General features: G+C 46.8%; 1 protein-coding gene and 1 pseudogene across 1 annotated transcript in view; one reads left to right on the top strand and one right to left on the bottom strand.

Annotated features, from left to right (window-relative positions):
* LOC147663110 (vomeronasal type-2 receptor 26-like) overlaps positions 1-10,957 on the bottom strand; it is a 190,950-nt gene extending 179,993 nt beyond the window's left edge. Inside the window, exon 1 of the mRNA XM_086950670.1 lies at positions 10,670-10,957. Within this exon, the coding sequence (XP_086806796.1) occupies positions 10,670-10,819 (150 nt within the window). The 5' untranslated portion in view covers positions 10,820-10,957. The remainder of the gene's footprint in view (positions 1-10,669) is intronic.
* A 3,684-nt stretch (positions 10,958-14,641) lies between these two features.
* On the top strand, positions 14,642-18,504 carry LOC147663111 (mitogen-activated protein kinase kinase kinase 10 pseudogene; annotated as a pseudogene).
* Positions 18,505-26,129: the final 7,625 nt, after the last annotated feature.

A 26,129-nucleotide genomic window follows, 5' to 3' on the forward strand; every position in this document is an offset into this window, starting at 1 on the left:
ATGTTGTAGCCACCGGCCGCGATCCTGCCGCCTCCCGCGATGGTCCTGGGCAGGCGGCGCTGGACGAAGTAGACCAGCGCGCCCACTTCCTCCGGGCTGAAGATCTCCCGTCGCGACACCTGCTCCCCCCTCAATCGCCCGCATGCTGTCCTGGCTAGGGGTCCAGGACTCCTCCTCCCCGCCGCCGCTGCGGCCCTCAAGTGCCTGGGCAGCTTCACGGCGCCTGGCTTCACCATGGTCTGGGCAGGTAAGGTAGGAAGTAGAAAATTAAGAAGGAATAGGATAGGGAAGAAGAAAAGAAAAGAGTTTAAAAAAGTAGTTTAAAAGTAAACAAAAATAGCAGAAAAGACAAAAATATACAGTTAGGAAAAGAGAGGGATAGATAAGAAGCAAAATCGTTCGAAAAAAAACTGAAAACAAGCAAAGGATGGCAAAGATAGCAAGAGGATAAACACCATGCCCAGACACAGGAAAATGAATGAAAAACAAGATGGCCGCCCGTTCACGAGCGCGAAAGTAAGTTCGCACGCGATTTTCCTCGCGATCTCGTGCGAACTTGTACTCGCAATGCGCTTACCTCGCGAGATTATACATAGCGGGCGGAAACGGAAATACGTCACGCCAACAAAATGGCCGCGCCCGTACTCGACCTTGGGGTAAATTTGCGTGTTGCACTGCAAGCGGCTCGCGAATACTGCAAAAAAACTCGCGAAATAACACGCCGCAAAAAAATATAAAATTACAAAAAACAATTTGATGGACAGAATGTAGATCAATGTCTTACATTCACCCCAGTACAAGGATCTGGGCCTAAATCCATCGTTTTTTGCACTCCACACCACCCTGGGTTAGATAATGGCTTTATGGAAATCAGCTCTGACCCTGTGCCCCATGGGAACAGTCCAGTCCGAACTACACAGCCATATCTTTCCCAGACCGGAATCAAGCATCCGAGGACCGGACCGGTTTCGAGGTAAAGATATGGCTGTGTAGTTCGGACTAGACTGTTCCCATGGGGCACAGGGTCAGAGCTGATTTGCATAAAGCCATTATCTAACCCAGGGTGGTGTGGAGTGCAAAAACGATGGATTTAGGCCCAGATCCTTGTACTGGGGTGAATGTAAGACATTGATCTACATTCTGTCCATCAAATTGTTTTTTGTAATTTTCTCCCTGAGTGTACTGGGGGAGCTCAGACGTGGGTCCCAGAGCCTCCACACCACTGGAGTCAAGCTAGCCGGGCTGATGAGAGGTGTTACCTCAAAACCGGTCCGGTCCTCGGATGCTTGATTCCGGTCTGGGAAAGATATGGCTGTGTAGTTCGGACTGGACTGTTCCCATGGGTCACAGGGTCAGAGCTGATTTGCATGAAGCCATTATCTAACCCAGGGTGGTGTGGAGTGCAAAAAACGATGGATTTAGGCCCAGATCCTTGTACTGGGGTGAATGTAAGACATTGATCTACATTCTGTCCATCAAATAGTTTTTTGTAATTTTCTCCCTGAGTGTACTGGGGTAGCTCAGACGTGGTCCCAGAGCCTCCACACCACTGGAGTCAAGCTAGCCGGGCTGATGAGAGGTGTTACCTCGTAACCGGTCCAGTCCTCGGATGCTTGATTCCGGTCTGGGAAAGATATGGCTGTGTAGTTCGGACTGGACTGTTCCCATGGGGCACAGGGTGAGAGCTGATTTGCATAAAGCCATTATCTAACCCAGGGTGGTGTGGAGTGCAAAAAACGATGGATTTAGGCCCAGATCCTTGTACTGGGGTGAATGTAAGACATTGATCTACATTCTGTCCATCAAATTGTTTTTTGTAATTTTCGCAAAAAAATATAAAGCTCATTCGCACGAATTGGCGGCTTCCACGGTCGGTTTCGCACAACGCCGAGCCTCGCAAATAGCGCGAAATTACCGAAAAACGATTTTTGCAAAAGCAAAACAAATGAGCAGGTGCAAAAGGTCAATCTCATGATTTGTAACGATTCCCTGTTGTGCTTCCTGAGGGGGCCCTCCAGAATTCGGTTGCCTGCTTGCAACTATTGTGTGACCCTGCTCTGACCTTAACTGTATGCCACAAAGGTCCTGATTTACAGCTAAGGGAGCAGACAAGCAGGTGCCAGGCTGGAACTTCAAATTCAGTGACACATTAATTAGCCCCTAATTCATTATTGTCAGTTGGGGCAGGGCAGGTATTGTTAATAAACTAACCCCAAATTAATTCATGTCGGTTGAAGCAGGGCAGGTGTGCTTGCTTTTCCCCCCCATCTTCTACAGTGATGATGAACCAGAGGGTGGCATTGATGTAACAGAGGGTGGCATGGGTCAAAGAGAGCGTGACAGTGGTGAAACAGAGGGTGCTGGGAGGCTGTAATGATGAACCAGACGTAGAAACAACATAGTCGCGACCGTTGCGAGCCGACAAGTAAGTTCGCAATTGCGAACTAGTACCAAATCCTCGCGAACTGGTAGAAACACTTGCAAACACAAAAAAAAATCCGCAAATTCGCGGGAATTCGCGGATTTTGCGGATTGCGAGTTCGCAAATTCGCTAAATTCGCGAACGCCAAATTCGCAAAATTCGCCCATGCTTAGTTGTCACTGAGAGACCTGAGACCTGCTGCTTTTGTTGAACCTTAGTCTTTCTAAATATTAAAAGGCAGCCGTCATCCCGGGAAGATGCACCAGGCGCTGAGACATCTCTGGCTCTGTGCTGCTCCTGCTCATGGAATTGGCCGAGGCTAGTAGATACTAAAGTATTGGTGAGGGATGAGCTCATCGCCACCAGTGTAGTGCGTAGGTGGTGAGCACTTTGGTTGTATCTTTAATTGTCTGATTACTGAATTCGAAAATCAAGGTACCCAGAGTCAGTGTTGCGGGCAATGAGCAGCTCAATTGCCCATCCCATGCTGCTCTCTGCCTCTACTATGATAAAAGGCACATATAAAATTGCTCTTCCCTGCCCCAGGGGCGTTGAGGCTGTCCAAGAGGACCGTGACCATGTTCGCCAATTCCCCCTAGTGTCGTCCCTTTTTTCCGCCCTTTCTTGGAGCGGCAATGCACCCCAGGACTTCCCCTTTCACACTTACCTTCTTAACTGTGTGAGTCACCCTTGTTCCCGTGGTCCGCTTGGTCCCTAGTCCATCCCTGCCTGAATAAGGAACACTGATTAACACATGCGCTCACTCGCGCCGTGAGCGGGGACATTAACTACGTACTGCCTATTCTGCATGCATACCTCCCATTTTATCGTACCGTAAAAGGTCTGTGCGCATGATAACAAATACTTCATGATGAGGGCAGCATCCCTGTGAGCATGTGTGCAATTGGGACCATGGGTCATGGTACAAGGGCAGGGATGCCAGGCCTCTAATGCTACTAGCAACTTGGGTTAATGCGCGGGTGGGGCATGAACTCCAATGCTACCAAGGTAACTGACATTATCGTTGTTCGTGGCGCTGCGGCTGAAGTGCGCCACTAACGCAAACTGACGCGTGTTAGGCGAACAAAATAATTACTACTTTATAGCTCACAGATTATCCCACTTTTCATGTAACAGTTGTCATACTTGCACAACATGCCGACCCGCTAAGCAATTTCATCCCGCTGCAACCTTGAGTAGTTAATAACGAATTGTTTCTAGAATTTACATATTGGCTAGAACGGGGGTCTAACCCGCGACCGTGCCGTTATTGGCACCAGTTCTCCCAAACCGAGTTAACCGGCATCCGGCACTGACATTTGCAAATGGCCCTGCTAGCATCTGTTGTTTGTGCCCAATTGTAGTGAACTGAGCGCATGCTTATGAGCGCCCGAAGCAGTGTTCGCATTCACCGCAGGCCATTGTGGCCCGGCCATAGTGCCCCCGAAGTCATTTTAAGTCTTTCTTCCACGCCCTGGCTTCCATGAGGCACTGTTTTCCCTGTATGAAAATATATTTGTATCTCCCATGTCCTTAATACTCTTTTTCTCGTATGAAAATATATTTTTATCTACCATGTCCTTAATACTCTCCAATGAAACATACAGGTTGTCAACCAGGGGGGATATGTCCATTGATACTCTTAACCGCAGTGTTTTTCTGTGTACGCATCCCTTCAGCGCTGTAAAACCCACCGCGGCCTGCCCCGGATCTGCTGTTAATAAATACTGCGTGATGCCCTCTGCCCTATAAAGGCGGCCATCGCTGGAGGCAGTACACCCACAGCCATTGTGGCCCGGCCATACTGCCCCTAGCGCTGACTTAGCTTCAGACCACCTCTGTCCCGCTTCTAAATAACATTCGGTGCAGGGCCTCTAACCTACGGACGCCCTGCCGCAAAGCCGCCTCGCCCACGTTTCAAATAATGCGGGCTGTTCCTCTGACCTACGGACACCCTGCCGCGAGGCGGCCATCGTTTGGGATCCTTCGAGAGTGCCAGGCCCCCCTCCCCGCTGTGAACCGGGCCTGATCCTCAAAGGTTTGTTGCATATGTAAATGCCACCTATATATGCCGGACAGTGTTTTCTATTTGCCGAATGCATGAATAAACTTGAACTTCGCACATATGCAAAACATTGCCATGCGAAAAAATAAATTGCACATTTCACGGATGCATTTGTCTTACATAAAGATCATTACAATAGTTCTCTTATCTTACTAGTAGAAGTTGGAAGGCGTAATGGATGAATTAGCAGAGCACCAACATTTGAGCATGAATTTACCAGCTGGAGTTAACAAGGACATTTTTTTGTTCCAGGGTGGGCTCGAACCACCAACCCATCGGTTAATAGCCGAATGCGCTAAAGATAGCACCACAGAGGCTGCTAATGAAGCCAACTAAAAAGTATTCCACCCTAAATTAACTTGTGTGTAAATTAAACGGGAGGCCTACGAGTCACGCCTCTGCAAGAGAAAATTTGAGGCTTCTGGTCGCATGTTTGCCATGAACATTTCTGCATCTACGTCAGTGTACATTTACAGCAGTTACTAAACTTTTCCATGTAATCGTTAAACGTTAATTCACTGTTTCTAAGTTGGACAACATGAATTCTTATAATGCAAGTCCAGCTCTGATTCGTGTGTCCTCTTTGCTGCGCAACATAAAACAATCATCGCAAGGCTACCTAATGAAAAAAAGTTCGTAGAAAATTATTACCCCCTCATGACCTGCTTATGCCCCGAAGGGTGCAAAGGCCTGAACTACTTTGAGGCAAGATGGGGGAGGAGGACTAGCCCCCCCGAGACAGTCGCAGCAAGGTCACCTTGGGGTAGGCGCAGAAAAAGGCTCTATCCTTAAATGCGAGGCAGCGGCCTTGCCAGCTCAGCGATCCTCAAGGAAAACATGGATCCTTAGCCCGCCGAGAAGAAGAGGACGGGTGGGGGAGGACTCCGAGCCCCCGAGAAAGAGCTGCGGCATGGATGCCTAGGGTTGCAGGCTCAATAACCGTGTCAGAACGAGAAGCAGCTGCTGCCTGCGGTCCTCAACCCTGACCTCCCCCACCCCTGTCCCGCTCCCCTACCTCCGACACACACGGCCTCCGGTAGTCTAAACTTGTGCCAGGTCATGCAGGAGCTGGGAAAGTGCCCCCCCACGGGCAAAACCCCAAGTGGAGGGACCCACAGTAGGCCGGGAAGAGGGGGAAGTGAAGCCGGGCCCTCAACACTAACCTAACGATAAAGCGACTTTGATGCTGGAGCAGCATCAAACGTTCCTAGCAGCCAGTCGCACCGAGTCAGTCGCGTTAGCCTCGGAGAAGGTGAAGAAAATTGCAGCTCAGCTAACCGTAACAAATCAGGCAAAAAAAGATAAATCATTTAACATGAAATACAGATATGAATCTGGAATTGCCGGGAATTGAACACGAGGCCTCATATATGCAAAGCGTGCGCTCTACCTCTGACCTGCATCCCCAAAGCAATCAAAATTAAGGATGCGCACTATGCCGATCCCCCGACAGCTCTCTCAGCTCTTCCCCAAAGGCGGGACACATGACAGGCCCCCTCGGGGCTCAGCACCATCACTCACTTGAGCAGAGGCCCCGTAGCCGTGCCAGCTAGAGGCCCTACCTAGCCCCCCTCACTAGTGAGGATTGGAGCATCTCTAATGCCACCCAACAACACTGACGAACGGAAGGCGGGGAGTGCCCGCCCCCACAGCTGGCCCCCCCCTCCAGCCTAGCCCATGGAGCTGTTCTGTCCCCAAGGCGGCCGCAGCCACAGCAATGTCCGTGGAGCAGCCCCCAAAGGGGTGGGGAGGAGTATTGCACTCACCGCACTGCTCAGAACAGCTCCAGGAGGTCCAGGAGGTCGACGTCCAATTCGGTGTACGGGGGGGACCTTAGTCCTGCTGGGGGAGGTGGGGAGCTACGTATCGGCCGAGGAGATGGAGAGGCCTGGGAGCTACCTCCCTAGTTGCGACCCGTCTGGTAGAGGAGCAGCAGCAAAGAGGACGCGGGGAGGGGCAGGGGGACCCCTTATACCTGCTGCCCCGCCCCCCAGGGCCAGCAGCTCGCCAGCGCCGCCTAGAGGGTCCTGCTGCCCGGCTGCCCTTAAAGGTACCACGGAGGGCTGCCCTCTTACGGGGTCCCCTGCAGGGACCACGGGCATCCTGCAGAGTCTCCGCTCTGACTGGGAAATCATAGGATAGATTCTTCAGGACCAAGCTGACAATAAAAAAGCCTTGAAATCCTACCACTGGCAGGATCAAATATCTATTTTACAATTGAGTGCATTTTAGTCTCGATTAGCTAGACCAAAGAACTGGGATACCTGCTACGGTCAGCATCTTATTGCTTGCAACAGCACACAACTTCAAGTTTCATCCAGCAACACCCTGGTAAATGGCAGAAGCAAGCAAAGGTATATTGGGAGTCGAGAGCCTAAATGCCCTTTTCCTGTTACTAAGACACAATTAAGGGGCCTATTTATGAACTTATTTGCATCACTCCTGCACCACGAAATATGGAGCAAGAGCGACACAAACTTTAAGTTAGATTTGTAAAGCCATGCAAGCCACTTTGTGTTGCCCTGAGTGGCTCCATAAATCTGCTGCGTTGCCTTACTCTGCCTTTGGAAGTAGTGCCATAGGCTTTGCGTGGGTGTCCCCACACACCTCCCATGGTTTTTGACGCATTTTCATATTTGCTGGAACTAGTAAACTTAGTAATGCACCAAAAAGATACGCCTCCCCAGGAGAGGTGTAGCAATGAGAATTATCTGGATTTCTTCTTGTTACTTCCTCTTTCTATGTGTGCTGCATTCTGCAACACACATATAGAGGTATGTGCCACTCAGGATTATTTTTGCAAAAAAACAATAATGCATGCAAAAAATGCACCCTTGCACCATGGTGCAATGGTGCCTGCTTTGGACCTAGGCTGCCAAAAGAGCACCAGCACAGGGGAAGAAGTAAGAATGTCCGTATTGCCTTAAATATGACACAATCCTGCGCTTTTCCTGTCAAGCCTCGCTTGACTTGCTTTGCTGCACTGCATGCCTTTTCATAAATTGGCCCCTAAATTACCAACATAAAAAAACACATTTCAAAATGTAAAGATTCCCAAAATATTCAGTAATAGAATGCAATAGGACTAAGAACAAGCAACCGACTGGACCCAAAGGAGTAGATTCACTATGTTTTCATACATCCAGTCCAGCAACTACATTTGCTGCATTTCATTGTGTTGACCTCAGGGAGCACAACTGCACCAAATGTACTAAGGCGTGGTGCTGTTCCCCCCTCCCCATGTGGTACTTCAATTAAGGATGCCTTGTGCCAATGTGCACACTCTTTCTCTCTTTAGGGTGTGTGCTTAATGTCAAGCATAGTTCTTACTGGAAGGAGACTCTTCCTGTACAACATGCAGTGCTTTTGCCAACTGGAATACTTTTTTGAAGTTGGTATGTGCATTGTACAGTGCAGCACGCATGCAAAGTTGAACATGTTTTGAGAAAAGAAACCTTTTCTCCAATTTATGCCCGCCTTTAGGAGACATACAATGTTGGTGCAAAGTTCTGTTTATGGCAAAATCCATGGATTGTTTTATGGGAATGCCCATGTACCACCTTGCAAGGCCACCTCATATAAAGTGCTACTATCACTTACTTTAGGACAACTTTCTAACTCATGTCCAGGTTTGCACTGGACATTAATCCCTCCTAAAGCCTCTGCCCCAGTTTGCATCACTTGCTGTTGTAAAGGCTTGATGCGCTGTATTTGAATCATGGATCTGTATTTTCCAGTTAGGACGGGGCCCAGAAGTCAATCAATTAGCATGTGTATAGTGGAGCACTGTCACCCCTAGAGGTATCTGGGCGCTGTGGATGCGACGTCTCCATCGAACAGCCAGGTCAGAAACAAGCAGAAAGGAAGAAACAGGGAGAGATGAGCAGAAAGACGAAAAATAAAGGTCAGAAAAGAGCAGAAAGAGGCAAAATCATGGGCAGAAGGAGCAGAGAGAGGCACAATTAGAGGGCAGAGAAGCAAGCAGAAAAGAAGGCAGAAAACAAGATGAAAATGAACAGAAGAGGCACAAACCTAAGGCAGCAGTAGGTAGTGGACTGCGGGCAAGCTGGACAGGAGACCCGTCGCAGGGGTCGATGGCAGGAGGACCTGAAGTGACTTCAGCATGACAGGCAGCACTGTACCAAATGCCAATTACATAAAGTAGTTTATCTTTTGAGGGATCGCTTAAAATGTGCACTATTTCGGCCCAACTATATTTGGTTGATAAAGATTTACATATTTAGAAATAAAAAAGTGCCTCTCCTACCTGCCATGGTTGGAAGTCCTTCCTCAGACCTTCACTAACTGAGGAATGTCCTGAGTTGGCTTTGGCTGAGATCATGTTGTGTAAAGCGTGAGCAGCTGCATAGACCGCAGTGTAAACACTGTAAGTAATGTAGAAATTGTAAGCATCATATTTAAAGAGGTTCAACTTTCGCATTGTCTCATTCCCTTTACACCGAGGAAAGAAGGATTCATAGGCAAAAGTCCCATCTGGCAAAGCAGGAGCACACATGAATGTTAGCGCCCACAAGTCCACAAACATGGAATTGTTTGAGAAGTTTAAAGGTTTCACACTGTACAAGAAATCTGTCAGTCCAGGAATCTGTCCCTTAGGAATGGAAAATTCAAGAGAGCCATTGAAAGCATTCCCTCCAGGGTGATAACTAAACTCTTTCAAATGTGATGTGACTGCAGAAGCGATCCAAACTTTGGCAGGCAGGTCTTTCAAGTACCAAATGAGGACTGGATCCATGTAAGCTCTCGAACAGTGAACAATCACCACATTGACAGAATGAACACGGATTGTTTGAACAATACGCTTCATCTCTTCAAACTTGGTGTAAGGGGGCTTGCGAAGTCTTTGTAAGAAGGCCACGCATCCCCCACTTCCGGTGATCTCTCTCTCCAGCTCCTCGCCGGCTCTCCTGCCGCTGTCATCATCTGATGTCAGGATCCCAACCCAGGTCCAGCCAAAGTGCTTGAGCAGCCGGATGATGGCGCGTGTCTCGTAGATCTCATTGGGGACGGTGCGGTAAAAGGATGGAAACTGATGTCTGTCATTGAAGACTGGATCCATGGCACCATAGCTGACCTGAGGGAGACATAGACATGAGCTATGAGACATATTGCACGACACTCAACTAAAGTGCATCCTTGGCCGATGGAGTGTGGCTTGTGGATCTCATTGGGCACAGTGCGGTAAAGGATGGCAACTGATGCCTATTATTGAATGATTGGATCCATGGCACCATAGATGATGTGAGGAAGACAAAGATATTAGCTATTAGACATATAGAACCACTCTCCACTAAGACACATCACTGGCCGAAGGTGTGTGGATTGTGGATCCCTTTGGAAAGAGTGGAGTAGAATGATGGGAACCAATGTCTGTCATTGAAGATTCGATCCATGGTGCCATAGCTGACCTAATCAAGATATAGACATGCGCAATTAGACATATTGCACCACCCTCCACTAAAGCGCATCCCTGGCTGATGGAGCGTGGCTTGTGGATCTCATTGGGGACAGTGTGGTAAAAGGATGGGAACCAATGCAGGTCATTGAAGATTGGATCCATGGCACCATAGCTGACCTAGAGAAGGCATAGATATGAGCTGTTAGACATATTGACCACACTCCACTAACAGATCCCTAGCCAATTGTGCATGGCTTGTGGACCTCATTGGCGACAATGTGGTAAAGGATGCAAGCTGACGTCTGTCATTAAATATTGGATCCATGGCACCATAGTTGACTTGAGGAAGACATAAACATGAGCTATTACACATATTGCACCACACTGTAACACCCATCACTGGCCAATGGTTTTTTTCTTGTTGATCTCATTGCAGGCAGCGAGGTAAAAGCATGGAAACCAATGCCTCTCCTTGAAGGTTGGATCCACGGCACCATAGATGACCTAAGGAAGGCATACACATGGGCTATGAGACATTTTGCACTACACTCCACTAAAGAGCAGCACTGGCCAATGGCTCGTGGCTTGTGAATCTTATTGGGGACAGTGCAGTAAAAGTACAGAGATTGTAATAAAATAGACCATGACAAACTACTATTACGCCTTAATGAATATGTATATAAAATGAAACACAAATGTGCTGTGCATTGCTTATCAGCGGGAAGAATGTTATAGCATGTCATATAAATAAACTTCCTCTTACCTGTAGGTACCTGTAGAGCCCAGTGATGGTTGCCATCGCAACAGATGTGGGTGGTAACATGTCACCGATGACAGCAGCCAGGATCCCACTGGACCGACATCTGTATTTAGGAACTGGGGCCGAATCCTCTCTCCCTGATAATAAGGCCATGGTGCTCAGCGTCGCTTTGGCCTCGTTGACATATGAATTAAAGACCTCAAAGCCCAGGGTGATGTTGGGTAAAAGGTCAGGGTTCTTGTTAATCTTCTCAATGGTGTACACAATGGCGAAGTAATGTCGAAAGAAACGGGGGGAAATGCTGCAAGAAAAATAAATTTCTTTGAGTTACTTATTATGCAGGTGTCCTTTGAAGAAAATATTTCCTTTTTCACAGAGTTACCATTTTTCATTTATTCACCAAAGGAGACACAGTAACAATCAACCTCACTCCTGGTTATCCCTTTCCTCCCCATGCAGTAGGTGACAGGTGCATGGGTGAGCAGCTTAGGACTTACCCCTTGAAATTCTGCAAAACATTATCTGGAAAACACATCCCTCAAAAATTCAACAGCTTTTTTAGAAGATGGATCTGATGCAAAGTATACTTCAGGCCATCTACTGCTGTGGCAAAAATTAAAAGGTCCTTCCAGATCTATGCCAATCTTCTTCCAAGGACCACCATGTAGTTAAATAGGAACCAAAGGGTGAGAGCACGTTTTCTATTTTCTCCATATTCTGCATGCCACACATCTTTGACCTCTCCATCAATACCATCATCCATTAAAGGACCCCAATATTTGATATTTGATATTTATTGATTTGTATAGCGCTGAATCACCCATGAGGGTATCTCGGCACTTCAAATGGAGGAACATCAGAACTAGAGGGAGGAATTAGAAGAGGTGGGTTTTTAGCATTTTTCTAAATTGAGCGTAACGGAAAAGTCAAACCATTCCAGAATCGGGGGGCAAGGTAAGAGAAAGATTTGCCATCACTACGAGCCTTTTTGATTCTGGGGATGGTTAGCTAATGCTCGCTACTGGACCTGAGATTACATGTTGGTATATAGGAGGAGAGCTTGTTAGTGAGATACTTGGGGCCCTTGTCATTACGAGCCCTGTAAATAATGCAGCCTATTTTGAACTTTACCGTTTTCTTTATGGGGAGCCAGTGAAGTTGATTGAGAAGTGGTCTGGAGGGTGTTCTGAATGGGTCGTTGTTGGTGAGTCGGGCAGCGGTATTCTGCACCACCTGGAGTTTATTAATGGCACTTTCGTTGGCCGAAAACAGCAGAGCATTGCAGTAATCAAGTCTACTCGATATCAGGGCCTGTATTAGGGTTTTTTTAGTGGAGGAAGGTAAGATTGGAAAAATCCTCCACAGGAGGCCCAGAATATAGTAGCAGGAACCTGCAATGGTATTGCCATGTGTGTTATGTGTGAGTCCATGATAAAATACTGACAAACAAGTTCTTCACCACTTCTTTGGGAGTGGGGCACTTCCCAGCTCTTCCGGCCACCAAGTAGGTGACCAGTGAGTGGTAGCTCCTCCAAACAACATGATCTCTGATTTGCCCCCGTTAAGTTGTAGATAGTTGTTACGCATCCAAGCAGCGATAGATTTAATGCCCTCGGAGAACAGCAGATCGATGTTGGGTGTGTTTTTTTCAAATGTTAGAAGGAGCTGGGTTTCGTCAGCGTATGAGATTGGAGTGAATCCCAAAGATCTCATGAGTCTGGCCAGCGGGGTGACATATATATATTGAAACGGTTGGGCTTAGGCAGGATCCCTGCAGGATCCCTTGCTCACTTTGGTCGTGGCAGATGTAAAGGATCCCATGGTAACTGTTTGTGTTCTATCTGTAAGAAAGTTAGTAATCCAATTCAACGCTTGCCCCTGAATACCTAGGTCTTGGAGCCTTTCCAGAAGGATGTGATGTGAAATGTTATCAAATGCTGCTGACAGGTCAAGTAGCACCAAAACTGCCGCTTGTCCCTTGTCAGCAGCCATACGTATATTATCAGTGACCTCAATAAGGGCGGACACTGTGCTATGTTTAGCCCGAAATCCTGGTTGGGAGATATCTAGTAATTGATAAGTTTCCAAATAATTGGACAGGTGTCTATTAATGTGTTTCTTGATGAGTTTTGACTGTAGTGGTAGAAGGGATATGGGTCGATAGTTATTGATTTCGGTGGTCGGGACCTTGAGATCTTTCCATATGGGTCTGATTTGTGCATCCTTCCATGCCGAAGGTGGCCTTCCCTAAGGGAGCAATTTAGGATAGAGCAGATCGAGGGAGCTAGTTGTTCCGCAAATTTGGCAGAAATCCTGGCAGGGATGATGTTTGTGGGTGAGCCAGATTTCATAGATTCTATAAGGCAAGTAACTTCCTTCGTGTGGAGCTGGGGGAAGGTGTGAAGTTGGGCAGATGTGGCATAAGTTTCCGGAGGACAGGCCGTGGGGGAAAGGGTAGTGGTGTTAGCCGCAATAATTTTCTGATAATGGAATCAACTTTAAGAATGAAATGTTCCGCCACATCGTTGCATATGGACTGTGAGGGGGATTCCGCAGTATCACATGGCAATGAGCTAGAGAAGGCTTTGACGATTTTAAATAATTCCCTGGAATTGGATCCAGGCTACTCCAATTTTTGAGTAATGTGCATTTTGCGTGCTATTTTAATGTTATTGTGGTACACTGCTAAGGCGCATTTGTATTTAATTCTGTCTTGTTCTAAATGAGTGAATTGCCAGGTACGCTCCAGTTTTTTGCATCCACTCTTTTCGGTACGTAGGGCCGGGGAGTACCATTCAGTAGTATCAGTAGAGCTTTTGGGGGGATGGGTAGCTGGTTTTAAGGGTGCCACTTTATCCAGAACGCTGGAAATAATGTTGTTAAAGTGCTGCAATTGTTGGTTGACATTGAGATTGTGGGTGTCAGTGTCCCATGTCAGGAAAGGAGATACAAGGTGTTGAGCTTCGATTTTATGCCAAGGTCTATACCATCTATCAGTAAGGGGTATGGGAGAAGGTAAGGTGAAGGGGCTTGTCAGACGGAAGTTAACGACAGAGTGATCTGATCAAGTGAGCGGGTGTGCCCCGCTAGGTGAGTGGGATCATTGTTGAGCTTGAGAAGCCCATGGGAGGCCAAATCCTCTGGGCAAGTTCTAGCGTCTAGGTTGTTTAGGTCCTCACTGTAAATATTAAAATCTCCTAGCAGTAAGAAATCGCGGGGGCAACAATATGGGGGGAGATAAATTCTAAAAGGCGACTATTAAAGTCTTTTATTGGGCCTGGGGGCCTATAAACCAATGCTCCTTTCCAACACTGTTGGGGGTGTAGCTCCACCTTAAAGATAAGGCATTCGAATAGTTCCGAACAGAACTGGTCTAGAGTGGTAACTGGTATCTGTTCTTTGTGAATTATGGCTATGCCACCGCCCACTCGTTCAGGCCTATCAAGTCTTTGAATGCGAAAGCTAGGTGGAAGAGCTAGAGCGATTGCAGGAACCGCAGAGGGTTTATTCCACATTTCCGTGAAAAACCCCAAATCTGGGTTAGTGTTCTTTAAGAGATCCCAAATGGCAGTGGCATGTCGGGGGAGAGTTCTAACGTTTGCTAGGAGGCCTTTCCATGTGGTGATTGCCAGGGGGCTAGTGTAGGGCCGTGCCTCGGGAATAGAAGGTAGTTTAATATCACTAGAGTTAGCTGTGGTTTTAGTGTTCTGGAAAGGACTAGGCTGGTATTACATTTTTTGCATGAAAAAGCCCCTTCAGGCCATTTTCCCAGGGGCATATGTGGGAGGTTGGTCTAAGCTTTAGCAGGAATTCTCTTGTGTAGGGGAGCTCAGGTAAAGTTTTAGAGGAGATATCTGGGGTATCAGGCTCAAAATGACCAGGGATCCTGGTGACGGAGTGGCGCAGACGGGCTTGCCTTTGGCGCGCGCCCCCACTGCGCGGGTCCGCTGCGCGTCGTGTTAGGCCCCAGTTTAAATGGTGAAATCTGCTCGGCCAGCTAAAGCGCCAACCTCGTTTCCGGTGAAACTGGAAGTGTGTTCTGTGCCTGGAACTGTCCCTGTTCGCAATCCGTCAGATATACCTCTCTCCATGCAACGAGCAAGCCCGTGTTGTACCAGAGAGGAGATCTTGGAAGGCGGCGTGGGGTAAGTGTCCTGAATAATTTTTAGTTCAAAGCAAAAGTGTCAGAAGTATGCCTTCCAGATTAGTAATGGCAAGTGAGATTTAAAAAGTTAAAAAATAAGAACAGGCCAAAGAGCATAAATTTTCAACTGTACCTGACAATAGGCACGTCCGCTGCGCCCCTGCCAAACTACAGTTTAAATAGGTAAGTCTGCTCGGCCAGCTAGAGCGTCAACCTCGTTTCTGGTGAAACTGGAAGTGTGTTCTGTGCCCGGAACTGCACCTGATCGCAATCCGTCAGATTTACCTCTCTCCACGCAACGAGCAAGCCCGTGTTGTACCAGAGAGGAGATCTTGGAAGGCGGCGTGGGGTAAGTATCCTGAATAATTTTTAGTTCAAAGCAAAAGTGTCAGAAGTATGCCTTCCAGATTAGTAATGGCAAGTGAGATTTAAAAAGTTAAAAAATAAGAACAGGCCAAAGAGCTTAAATTTTTATCTGTACCTGACAATCGGCGCGTCCGCTGCCCCCTGCCAAGCTCCAGTTTAAATAGGCAAGTCTGCTCGGCCAGATAGGGCGCCGCCGCCAACCTCGTTTCCGGTCTAAACCTTCTCTTGGTCATAGGAGTACCCAAATGAGCATTAGGAACAGTCTTTACCAGATTCATGTGGTATCAACTTATCTACTCTAAACACAGTATCATTCTTCTGTGGTTAACTCATCAGCTATTTTAGAGAATTGTTGTAATCCGGCAGATCTATTTATCGCCTGTGGCCAACCTTTACTCACAAGATTTTTGACTTTAAGCAGAAGTTCATCCTACTCACATGCTTTCTTCCATCCCTCTTCAGAGTACACACAAGTATTAGGAATGTCACTACCACCATAAAGCACATGTCCACATCCTTCTCCCCATACAGGGGTTCAAGGTCATTTATGGGTAGCCTGGAAGGAAAATCAACCCTACTATTACCACTTCCTGGTTTGTGTTTAACATAAATGTAACACAAGAATTTTGTGATGAGTCTAGCAATGTATGCCGTAGAATTCTTTACATTGTACCCATTAAGAATTGTGAGGAAACAAAGTGTATTATTATATGGTGTGGGGGTGTGTCCTCACCATGTAACTCACTTATCAACCACTTTAGGAAACTTATGTTTCTTTAGTCAAACCCTACGCTCAACCCTGGGTTTCTGTGGCTCTGAGCAGCAAAGCTTGCACCAAGTAACAAGCTGAAAAGCATTTTTACAGCACCAGAACAATTGAAGAAATCAACAACACACTAAAGAAATCTAACACCAATTTATAAAAATAGACTGCATTTTATCTATTTGTAAACACCAGAATGAAAAATACATAACAGAGGGTTCTCGAGATATAGATTTTAAAAGGTATAGTAGTATTGTAAATCAGAGCATTTCACTCAACCACAAACAAACATTGGCAAATTCAACAAATTTGACGTTGAGAAACCTTTTCACTTAAGATGTTGTGCTACTTGTAATGCAGTCACTTGGAGCTACGACAAGATTCTAAAGATTACGGATTTTGGCCTGGTGCGCGAGTGGCAAAAAACAACAAAAATTTGTGCAGCAGGCTTGTAGGCTTGGATGGCACTTGAAGTCATCAGATTATCTCTCTTCTCTAAAAGCAGCAAAGTGTGGAGCTTTGGAGTGCTTCTGTGGGAGTTACTGACTGGAGAAGTGCCCTACCTGGAGATCGATGCCATGGCAGTAGCCTATGGCGTGGCGATGAACAAGTTAACCCTTCCTATCCCATCTACATGCCCGGAGCCCTTTGTCAAACTTTTGGAAGAGTGCTGGAGTCCAGATGCACACAGCTGACCCTTCTTCACCAGCATCCTAGGGCAGCTGGTGGCCATCGAGCAGTCTTCCATGTTCCAGATGTCTCTCGAGTCCTTCCACTTATTACAGGAGGACTGGAAGGTGGAAATTCAGCAGATGTTCAGTGACCTGAGGACCAAAGAGAAGGAACTGCGGAGCCGGGAAGAGAAACTGATCCGAGCTGAACAGGAACAGAAGAACCAGGAGGAGGTGCTGAGGCGGCGGGAGCAGGAGCTGGCGGAGTGAGAGATTGACATAGTGGAGCAGGAGCTGAACATTATCATGTACCAAGAGAAGCCAAAAGTCAAGAAACAGAAAGGACACTTCAAGAAGAGCCGGTTGAAATTCAGGGATGGCAACAGGATCAGCTTGCCTTCAGGCTTCGAGCACAAGTGCAGGGGGTGAATAGGCTGCCTCCCCCAGGCAGCCCCAACATCATTCCTTGACTCCTGGCCATCCGGCTTACACCCGTGGATGGCAGTAAGACCTGGGGCCGCAGTGCAGGGATCAAGAAAGAGGTGATGGTTGGGAACAAGAAAAAAGGGCAGACGTGGGGACCTAGCTCGACCCTGCAGAAGGAGAGAATCGGAGGAGAAGACAGGTTGAAGTCACTCAGTGAAGGAAGCAAACAATGATATTTTAGCGCCCCCAACCTTGGGAAGTCGCGCAAGCATGTGCCAATCACAACAGGCTTTGTAAGCCTCCCAGAAATGGAGGAGTACCTAGAGGTTGAAGGGTTTGTGCCCCCGTCTCCCTACTCCAACCAGTCCTACCTCAGCCTGCCTATCCAAAGCGATGCCAATAACTGCATAATTTCGGATGATACAGGTCAGGCGGTATCCTCATCAAGTGTCATCTCAGAGAGCCATAAGCGCAGCTCCCACCGTAAAAAGTATGACTTGGTACTCCTGGGCTGTGCCTCCATCTTGGCATCTGTCGGCCTTGGGAGTGATATCCTGGATCTGGGGCAGCAGCGAGTGCTGCAGGAAGAGCACCGCGCCAAAGATGAGAAGAAGAAGCAAGGCTGTCTTTTTCAGCATACAGGACACTTTCGTCGTAGCACAAGTCCCTCAAGCCACATTGTATCCAAGAAAGATGAGTCTGCTCTCCCTTCCCAAGAGCTCTCAACATCAGTCACCCTCCTGTCCCTGTCTTCCATTTCTGACTGCAACTCAACTAAGTCGCTGATCCGTTCTGACAGTGATGATGCGAATGTGTACGAGATGTCAGTCGCTGTGGAGCCCAGCCCGGAAGCACTGAAGGGGCAGAATGCCAACCTTCTTGTGGACCTTAAAATGGAGGGCTTCAAAAAACAAAACAGTCATTGACTCTTACCCATGTGACGGCTGCCATGGCAACTGTATCTCGAGGGCACTGGCCCACTCCATCTGATGGAGCCATCCAACAGATAATGCAGACTCATAGGAGTACGCCGTCAGATGGCAGCATGCCGCTTCCCAAGGACACAGGTTGGAATCAGACTGGAGAGCCCCGTTTACCAGAACCCCACTCTGTGTTCCCTCCGCCTTTCCGACGTAATGTTCCTGAGAAGGAGTCCATGGTCGAGAGGCCAAAGACACTAGAGGTTGCGCCTCGGCCAAGGCCTTCTACCAATAAGCTCAAGCTAGATCGCTGGAAGTTTGTGTCATTTGGCAAAACGCAGAGCACTTCCCTTAGCAGCAGCTGTGAGACACCATCAAGCAGTACCAATGAGGATAAGTTGGGCGTGCCCCCCCTCCACAAAACCAATTAGGTTGTGTTGCAGACATGGAGGGGCCAGAGTCAGGACTGCACAGTTGCACTATGTGGACCAGGTCAGCCACCAGTGCAAGACCATTCCTATGACGTTGATACTGATGTTTCTTATTGACCCTAGACTTGAGGGCATTCTTGGCCAGTTGAGCATAAGAAGAAGAACAGATGCTGCAGTTTTCACTTAGAATGCAGTGTTTTGTGTTCCCACGTGGTATATTTGAGAATGTATTCTCATATTCTAAGGTATTACTCTCTGGAGTGCTCTTGGAAGGTCTCCTCAGGACCGGTTTCCATGTGGAAGCATAAAGGGTCAATCACTATCGTATTGTCTTACGAATCCAGGGGCATATTACCAACAACTAGCGATATTTATCGCTAAGTAGGCTTAGCGGCTATTTTTTTATCGCCGTGCATCGCCAGATATTATCGCTGAGATAACGTGCTATTGGCAACGTTTATGAGAATACAGCGATATTCACGCATTATCGCTAACAGGGTCTTAGCCATTATATCCACCTCCCATTGGATATGTAGGCTATGAACTGGTCTGAGCAGGTGTTAGTTTTTGGAGATATTTGCACTTAGCGTGAATATTTCCATCGCTACACCTGTGTTGGTAATAGGTGATAGCGATGTTATCGACTGCTTTCACTCGCTAACAGGTTGGGTACGCCCACTTTGCATGTCATTAGCGATAAATATCACTGACATGCAAAGCGGGCCCCAAACCGCTCTCTATCACCTACAAGCTGGAGCTAGCTAATTGTTAGCGACAGCTTGCTAATAGAGCAATAGAATTATCGCCGCTTAGCGGCCAAAAACGGCCGCTAAAGCAGCGATAATTGCCTATCGCCCCCCTTGATAATATGCCCCCGAGCTTCGTAGTATTGCCATCTGAGTGAGAAAGAGTTGAGGGCACCGATATACAGGTGCATGAGAATCCATATGTCAAACCAGGGCTACCAATAAGCTGTGAAACAAATATATGTCTACCATAGGGGTATCCAGAATAACTCTTGGAGCACTATCGTTTTAGCACCAGGAGTAAAATAAAGACACACGTCAAAGCTTATCCCAGACACTGGAATCTCTCTATGTAGCACTTTTCTCACACAAACAGGGATCACTAAGCAATCTTGATGCAGGAATATCAGCTGCACTTTGTGGAGCACAGCTAACGTAAAACTGGAACAACCGGAATCCCTGGAGATTTTGATGAACCCCAGTACAGGCGCAGTCTTAATCTACAGACAGCTAGGCAACACATTTATGGTGACTTATTGTTGAACATATCTTTATTCTTCTTATTCCTGCATTTATTCGACTGATCCTTCGTGAATCGCCAGTTATGTTCAGATTCTGTTTGCAAGGCTACAACAGCGGAGGGTGAGTGCTAAACCGCATTGCCCCAAGTGTTCTTGCGGCCTCTTTTTACCAAAGGCTACCCATGAATAGATTTTAGTTTCTTTAGCACTCTGATAGCATCTGGCACAGACTGTGAAATGTTAGCTAAATTAAGGCTGATGTAACTGCTAAATCCGTATCATAACTATACATTTGTTTGTTTTAAACAGCAACAGAAACTTCTTCTAATCAGATCAACTTTAATAATTTGAGATTTCATTATGTATTTCTGCATGGAAAGCCGTTGTATGACTTGGTCTCATTGGTTGCATGGGACACTTCTATTACAAGGCCTGCCATCGGTTTCTAGCCTTCCAACCATTTCCTAGCTTAGTAAGATCAAGTTGTTGTGCAAACAGGGCCAATGTGTTTTTGGGATGGGTCTATATGGAAAATACTTTTTCAGGACTGTTATCAGCCTCATTGTGCATTTGTATGCCACACCTGAGTCTGCAGAAATTAAAAGCTTTAGGTTCCTAAAAAATGTACAACTCATCAGACATTTATTGCATTAAAAACCTGCTAGTTCTCGATCCCGGAGTCTCATGCTTTGTTTTCAAATGTCCAGAAGTGGTGTTTGGGAGCATAATAGCAGTACCGCAATCAACCATCTAAGATGGTGGCATAGCACACCCGAAGGAAGATTTCTTTGTCTCCTGGGGCGATTCATCGTGTCTCTACCTTGTACGCCGACCGCAGTCACCAAATAGGAGCAGCATTTTCAGCAAGTACAGCACCGGAGGAGCGCACATGGTATCTGATGAGGTTGGGGTTCTGAATTATCTCTACTACATTAGCCCTTCGATTGGGGGGAACCCACAAAGGTATGTTTGGTGCTTCTGCATTGGCTTCCACTCTGCACCCTGCTTCCTGGTGGCTGTGGCCTACTGGAATCATTATCGCGCCACGTCATGTTCCACCCACACTCACCATGTCTTGTGCCACTTTAACTTCATCCTGAACGTCCTGGAGAACTAATGCCTGCTCCTTTTGACTTATCTGTCCTCTACAGAGAATCCTGCGGTCCACAAGTTGGCCTTCATTGGGTTCATGATCTTCTCCCTCAGCCTCATTAATTTTGAACTATCTCCCCTGGATGATGACTGGGTTAAACACTGTTAGTTCTGAGCATCGTCCTCTGCACCCAAGAATTTAATATGAAAACATCTGGATTGCTGATGTGCAGCGTACTATAAACTTCTGTGAAAAAATAATTCGAATTACTAACTGTGTGCTTCATGTCCTGGATGGCAACGCTTCTGGAATGGCCTGTGCTAGGCTTTTACCTTAGAGATGGGGCAAATTCATGGCCATAGAGAGAAAACAGTGTGTCCCCCAAACTCATGCTGTTTGTTCCCATTTAGTACTCATTCTTTCTTTGTCTACTTCCTTTGCTCCTATCCCCTCTCCCCTGAATCTCTCCCCTTGCCTGCTACATCGCCTAGCCCCCTGCCCTTTTGTGCCCTTTGACTAAGCACTTCTTCTCCCCTTGTTGGGTAAAGATCCAATATTTATACTCTGGAGTCTCTGCGAACCCGCTGAGAGAGTCCACAGAGCCAAGGGAGGTACTCACAGTGGAGGTATGGATGCACAGCTTCATGTTGCTGAGAAAACTCTGTTTCCTTGATCTGTGAAATGAACTCCATCACTTCAGTATAAGTCATGCATATCAAAGCATAGATTGTTGTTGTAGATGGTCCCCATTCTATGTTCTCAGAGGTATGCAGACACAGCTTTAACGACATTCTTCCTAGCTTTCACAATCTGAGGATAGAATTGATTTGATCATTTCCACTTCTGTCTTTGGCATATATAGGAGTACACAAAGACAGTTTGAGGGAAAAGCAACATCAATTGTGCAAAGGTTTCCTTCATGAGCATTTCCCGACCTACCCCAGTCAAATTGCCCAGGTCATTGCTACCACAGTGCACAATCATGAGGTCAGGGTGTTGGAGATGCAAAGAGGTTCTACTCAAAGGCAACAATTGATGCCACTTTAATCCTCTCTGTGCAAACCATTTAATGTCGACATTTTGTAAAGCTAGGTCTTTGTCAATACGTCTGTGTTCAGCATATCTTTTGCACTCGAATACTTATCTTTGTCCTACGATCCATACTAGCATTTTGAAGGTATGGCTGGAAGGAACCAAAAGATGTCTATAGCTCATGTAGTCAGTTGGTAGAATGAGAGATATATTCAAAGGTGGAGAAGAAGGTTTAAAAAAAAAAGATAACTGATTGGCTGTTGAAGAACATTGTGCAGTGAAAACTAGGGTGCATGTTAGCTTTGTGAAAAAGTATGTTTCTGATTGGTTAATAAAAAATGTTTGAAAGCTACACTACATCGGATAAGATCACATGTGCAGAAGTCGACCACACCTGCTACTTGCATGTGGAAGGTACTGGGCTCAACTTAAAAAAATGATGAACTTGTAACCTGCGCCTGCTGTTGAATGTTGCAGAAACTGCTGGGATGAAATATGGTGAACAAGTAACCTGCACCTGCCGTTGAATGTTGCAGAAACTGTTGGGATGAAATATAGTGAACTTGTGAACTGCACCGGCTGTTGAATGTTGCAGAAACTGTTGGTATGGAAACTGGCAATAAGGTGATTGAGGGAAGAGTAGAAATAACTGTGGTATTAAAATATTAAATGCAAAATTAATTCCAACCAATAAGCTATTAAAGTTAGGTTATGGAAATGAGTAGCATGTTTAGAAGTAGTGTGTTGTTCATTTTTTACGGTAGTATTATTAGAAATAGGTTTCTGAATTGTGGTAAGGGTTCGGGGCTGTATGGCGATGCGGCAGTGTGGGGGAGTCTCCAGACCACAAAATCAGAGAACCAGTTTGGGGCATTTTAGAAGAGAGTTAGAGAGGGTTAATATGAGTAACCAATAGAAATGTGTTTTGCACTGTGAAATAATTAAAGAAGGATTTTGATTTGCTATTTACATCTATTTCTTTGTGGAAAGAGAGGGACAGTTTGCCATTACTGGTTCTATTCTTGATGAGAGTCCTGAATTACATTTATTGTGTGAGAAAGAAAATATTACATGGGTTTGTGAAATTTGAAATCTGCATTCCAACTACAGAGGTGAGTTACAAATTAAGAAGGTGTGTTATATTGTGTAGTAGTGGTTAAGTCTTTGAGGCAATATTTTTAAGTTTGAAAATATATATTTTTTTAAAATAACATAGCATTACCGAAGTGTGCTGTCTCACATTTGTTACAAAATGTGGATAGAGTGTGAGTAGTTGGTGAACAAGTACCCCATGTATATTTAGGTGTCTTCGAGAAAGACGAAGTGTAGTTTCTCATGTTCAAAGAAATGTATGGTTTTGAAAGTGAGGCACAGGCTTAATTTGGGTTCCAAAATCGACCCAGACAACATAAAGGAAATGTTGCATGTTTGCAGATTGTGCCTTGTCGAAAAATACTGGGGAGGTGAGGTATTAGAAGACGCATGTTTTATTAAGTTGAGGGAGATGAAAAAAAATTGAAATGTTGCGTGCAGACATTGTGCACAGACTTTTGACACTGGTGAGCTATATTTGAATATAAGTGAAGGCAACGGTCACACTCCCTCGCCGTGCAGAATGTACAGACATTAGAACGCCGGCAGATCGAGAGACTAAGAATGGCACGTCCCTTTCTGTATGTATTTTTACACGTGTTATGCATCGGAAGATCTGATACCTATAAAACACTTATCGAAGCTGGCCGGATGCAAGATGGCCGGGGGGAAAGAGCTCTGAAATCAGGCTCCCGGGTTCAGGGTCACTGTCTCAGTGAAATCCCAAGGAGCCCCCCCCAATCCAACACCCCCCCAAGAAGCTGGACTCACTGGAACAGAACTGTAACAGTCCAAACAGCTGAAACGGCTGTGACCAGACTCACATGGTGATAATGTCCCTCGCCCGGTGCTTCCAGGACAGCAATCGGTCCTGATGAGGTTTCCACCGTGAACGAACCCACCAAGCGCTCTCTGATCAGCACCGCGTTGAACTCACAAGAGTCCCATATCTGATGAGTGCCAACTCCTGGGCACGGCTTTCAGGACCCAGACCGGAGCAAATTCCATGCCGGATCTCCACAGAGTAGCACCCTCCAGGTATGATGACTGACTCTATAATGGCCACCCCATGTCAACTTAAGCCCCCCTCCACACCGTTTGCTAGGGCCCGCTGAGCTGCGGGCCCCTAACGATGCCAACCGAGGCTTCCTACTGCCACTAGCAGACCGGAGGAAACCTGGGACGGCTGCAATACATCGTGCAAGACCTACACGGAGCCCCGCTCTGCCAATCGAATCTGCCTGGCCTCAGGATGGCCGATTCTGACTCACGGAGATCCTTCTCTATCTAAAGATAGGATTTTTCCCCTTCAATAAATACACCCATCAGCTGCAAGGGCCATCAATTAAAAAGAGTCCAACTGCCTTTTTTCCCGCAATGAAGAGGAATCTTGCCTCCACGCAGCCTCTTGGGCCACTCATACTTCAGTACTCCTAGCGCCTTGCCCCTTTTAAAATGGCCACCCTCTGCATCACAATAAATGCATCCAGACCAAGAGGCTGCACAAAATACTGACGCATCTCCGCTGATGTGGTTCCTCAACGTGAAAATAAAGCCACATGGCGAATGTCCCATGCAGCAAAACCCACTAAGGATAGGGTGACCAGAATTTTAAAGACAAAAACCAGGGCATTTCGAGAATATAGAAGAAGGACTACAGTTTTGCTTCAAGTGAGCACATAGAATGACAGCACTCCTTGGCAGAGAATTATAGAACAGGCAGTTAGAAAATCCATTAAATGCAAGTTTTAAACAACTGCTAAGTATCCCTGATTTGTAAAATATAAAAAAGCACCTCCTACAGTTTTCAGTCGCCCCTTTCTAAAAACTGGGACAGAAGCTACATTTCCTGAAATCTGCCGGGACAGCAGGTGAAAAAGCAAAGCCGTCCGGGCAAATCCGGTACGCCTGGTCACCCTAACTAAGGAGGCACAGACCAGTCCAAAACAGACTCGGATGCCTGACCCCAAAATGATGGCTTCCTGAAGACAATAACCCTTGATCAGCACTTGCAGGAAAATAAGGGGCCGCACAGTTCTTAATCCAACCTCCCTGACCCAACTTAAGGTGACAATTTTTAACTCACCTCTAGCTGATCCGTCCAAACACACCATTCATCATAGACTCCCTTTCAGATGCACGGCCCGCCCCTCTCTGAAACCCTACAATGTCATAGGGCATGACAATTCACTCCAACCAACCCATATCGACCCACTTGAAACCTCATGACGTGAACTCCTTCACTATTAGCTTCCCTCCCAATCTCTCTATTAAAGCGAGAAGAAATTTCAAACAGAGACGATTAGACAGCACAAATCTACCATATTCTAGGACACATATCACTGTTCCTCCAAAGGGCAGATTAAGATGGATTTCATCTTCCACACTGAAAGACCAGATGACTGGAACTCCACTTTCAGAAGAAAACTCTACATTTCTAAAACCACAACTACCTCGCATAGCTGCAAACGAATGACCTTGCTCCCTATCACTCGTCAAGGGGCGAGGTCACATCTGTGACCATCTACACTAACGTCACAGTCCTGATACAGGCAAACAATGAGAAATTAGAGGCTTTGACTCCCTCTTTCCTAAACTCTGAGCCACTCTCCTCCACTTGTCTCGACCATTCCTGACTCAGTTCCCACCCCCAGATAACCTGCCACACCAGGGGAAGCAAACAATCACCACCTCGCCCCAAGCCACCACCTCCCGCCACCCCCGAGTCACCTCCCACTCCAGTGCCTCCACAAATCGTGATCTCCAACTCCCAGAGGAACGCCAAACTCAACTTCCTATATGATCCACCCACCTCAACACCATGTCCCTGCCCTGCCGACACCGACATTTAACCACACTAGCACTTGTTCAGACCTCAGGAGGTCGAAACCTCGACATGACCCAATGCACCCCCCACCAAGGGTCCCAAAAGGAGATTAAATTTTCTACACAAGTAGTAATAGGCAAAATAACTTAAACACAATCTACACTTCACAGGGCAACCCTTCCCAAGATCCCCTCACCCCCTGCCTACGACATCATGGCGCAATGTCTCGCTTTACTAGAAAGTCAGCAAGAAATTATATCCCGGGGCCTGAATGAAATCCTTACCAACCTCGACAAGGCCTGAATGCCCCCAGCAATCCCCTCCCAGGGTGCCCTCTCCGTCCAGCTCCATCTACCCTAAGCTCCCTATAGGGCCCTTACCGACCCCTGAGACACGGATACAGAGACCCTCAAGAACGGACGCTGAGACCC

The sequence above is a fragment of the Lissotriton vulgaris genome, unplaced genomic scaffold (assembly GCF_964263255.1).
Source record: "Lissotriton vulgaris unplaced genomic scaffold, aLisVul1.2 SCAFFOLD_1148, whole genome shotgun sequence".
Lineage (NCBI taxonomy): Eukaryota > Metazoa > Chordata > Amphibia > Caudata > Salamandridae > Lissotriton > Lissotriton vulgaris.